This window comes from Octopus bimaculoides, chromosome 2 (assembly GCF_001194135.2).
Source record: "Octopus bimaculoides isolate UCB-OBI-ISO-001 chromosome 2, ASM119413v2, whole genome shotgun sequence".
Classification (NCBI taxonomy): Eukaryota; Metazoa; Mollusca; class Cephalopoda; order Octopoda; family Octopodidae; genus Octopus; species Octopus bimaculoides.
The window spans coordinates 131,316,566-131,318,045 of NC_068982.1; the positions used below are offsets into that span (position 1 = coordinate 131,316,566).

Sequence of the window (1,480 nt, forward strand, 5' to 3'; positions counted from 1 at the left end):
AAGAAGCCCGTCATATATATGTATATATATATATATATATATATATATATGTGTGTTCGTGTGTCTGTGTTTGTCCCCCCACCATCACTTGACAACCGATGCTGGTGTGTTTACAATCCCATCACTTAGTGGTTCAGCAAAAAGAGACCGATAGAATAAGTACTAGGCTTACAAAGAATAAATCCTGGGGTCGATTTGCTCGACTCAAGGCGGTGCTCCAGCATGGCCGCAGTCAAATGACTGAAACAAGTAAAAGAGTAAAAGAGAGTAGAGTATGCTAAGAAGTTAAAGACATTACAAGTGGATGGTACCATCTTTTTCAATCAATCAGATTAAACAATACAGGTTTTCTCATAATCTATGCAGATGATTTAGTTGATTAAAGCAGCTGACACTTTTGACTTGTAATATCTTCTTCAAATTTTAACCATGGTGAAAGAAAGATCTTAACCAATGAAACCTAATTACAATTAAAAGAGAGTCTGGAGGTGAATTAACAAAAATCCAAAAAAGACGAATGAACAGACCTCTGTGTGACTGTGCAACATGCCAGAAATACCAACCAAATTCCATCAAAATAACCTCTACCATTTTAAAAAACAGAAAGGAAACATTAAATAATATAATCCTGTACTTCCAAAATGATGACATAGTCAGTGTTGAATTGCATTTGATTCTTGATCTATTTGACCAGGGCTGACTTAGGGTTAAACAACAACACAGATTCTAATAACTTTTTGCAGATAAAAAACAATATTTACATACCTTGTATTCAGCCAACCATTCTTTTACTATTTTAAAAGAAGACATCATTCCATGTACACTGGTCAGGAGTGACCAATATCAAAATCGGGAAAACACTGAAAAAGAAATTTCACAAATCAAAGATAAGATTACAGATTTTAGATAAAATTTATGTTCACAAAAAATAAAAAACTGAAATACAAAAATTAAACTCAAACTAACACAAATATGTAAAACACGTATGCACAGTATTATAAATGAAAGATGTTCATTATCATCATCATCGTTTAACATCCGCTTTCCATGCTAGCATGGGTTGGACAATTTGACTGAGGACTGGTGAACCGGATGGCTGTACCAGGCTCCAATCTGATCTAGCAGAGTTTCTACAGCTGGACGGCCTTCCTAACGCCAACCATTCCTAGAGTGTAGTGGGTGCTTTTACGTGCCACTGGCACAAGGGCCAGTCAGGCGGTACTGGCAACGGCCATGTTCAAAATGGTGTTTTTTACATGCCACCTGCACAGGAGCCAGTCCAGCGGCACTGGCAACGACCTCGCTCGAATGTTTTCTAACGTGCCAGTAAGGAGACGCTGGTAACGATCATGCTCAAATGGTGCTATTTACATGCCACTGGCACGGAAGCCAGACAGCTGCTCTGGCAATGATCACGCTCGGAGGGTGCTGTAGGTGCTCCACTGGACCAGGTGCTAGGCATTGAATATGGTTCAATTAT

At 38.6% G+C, this 1,480-nt stretch overlaps 1 protein-coding gene across 1 annotated transcript in view; it reads right to left on the reverse strand.

The window, feature by feature from the left end:
- Positions 1 to 1,480, reverse strand: part of LOC106867959 (hyccin) — a 327,707-nt gene that overhangs the window by 294,475 nt on the left and 31,752 nt on the right. Inside the window, exon 2 of the mRNA XM_014913039.2 lies at positions 766 to 860. Coding sequence (XP_014768525.1) covers positions 766 to 813 — 48 coding nt within the window. The 5' untranslated portion in view covers positions 814 to 860. The remainder of the gene's footprint in view (positions 1 to 765; positions 861 to 1,480) is intronic.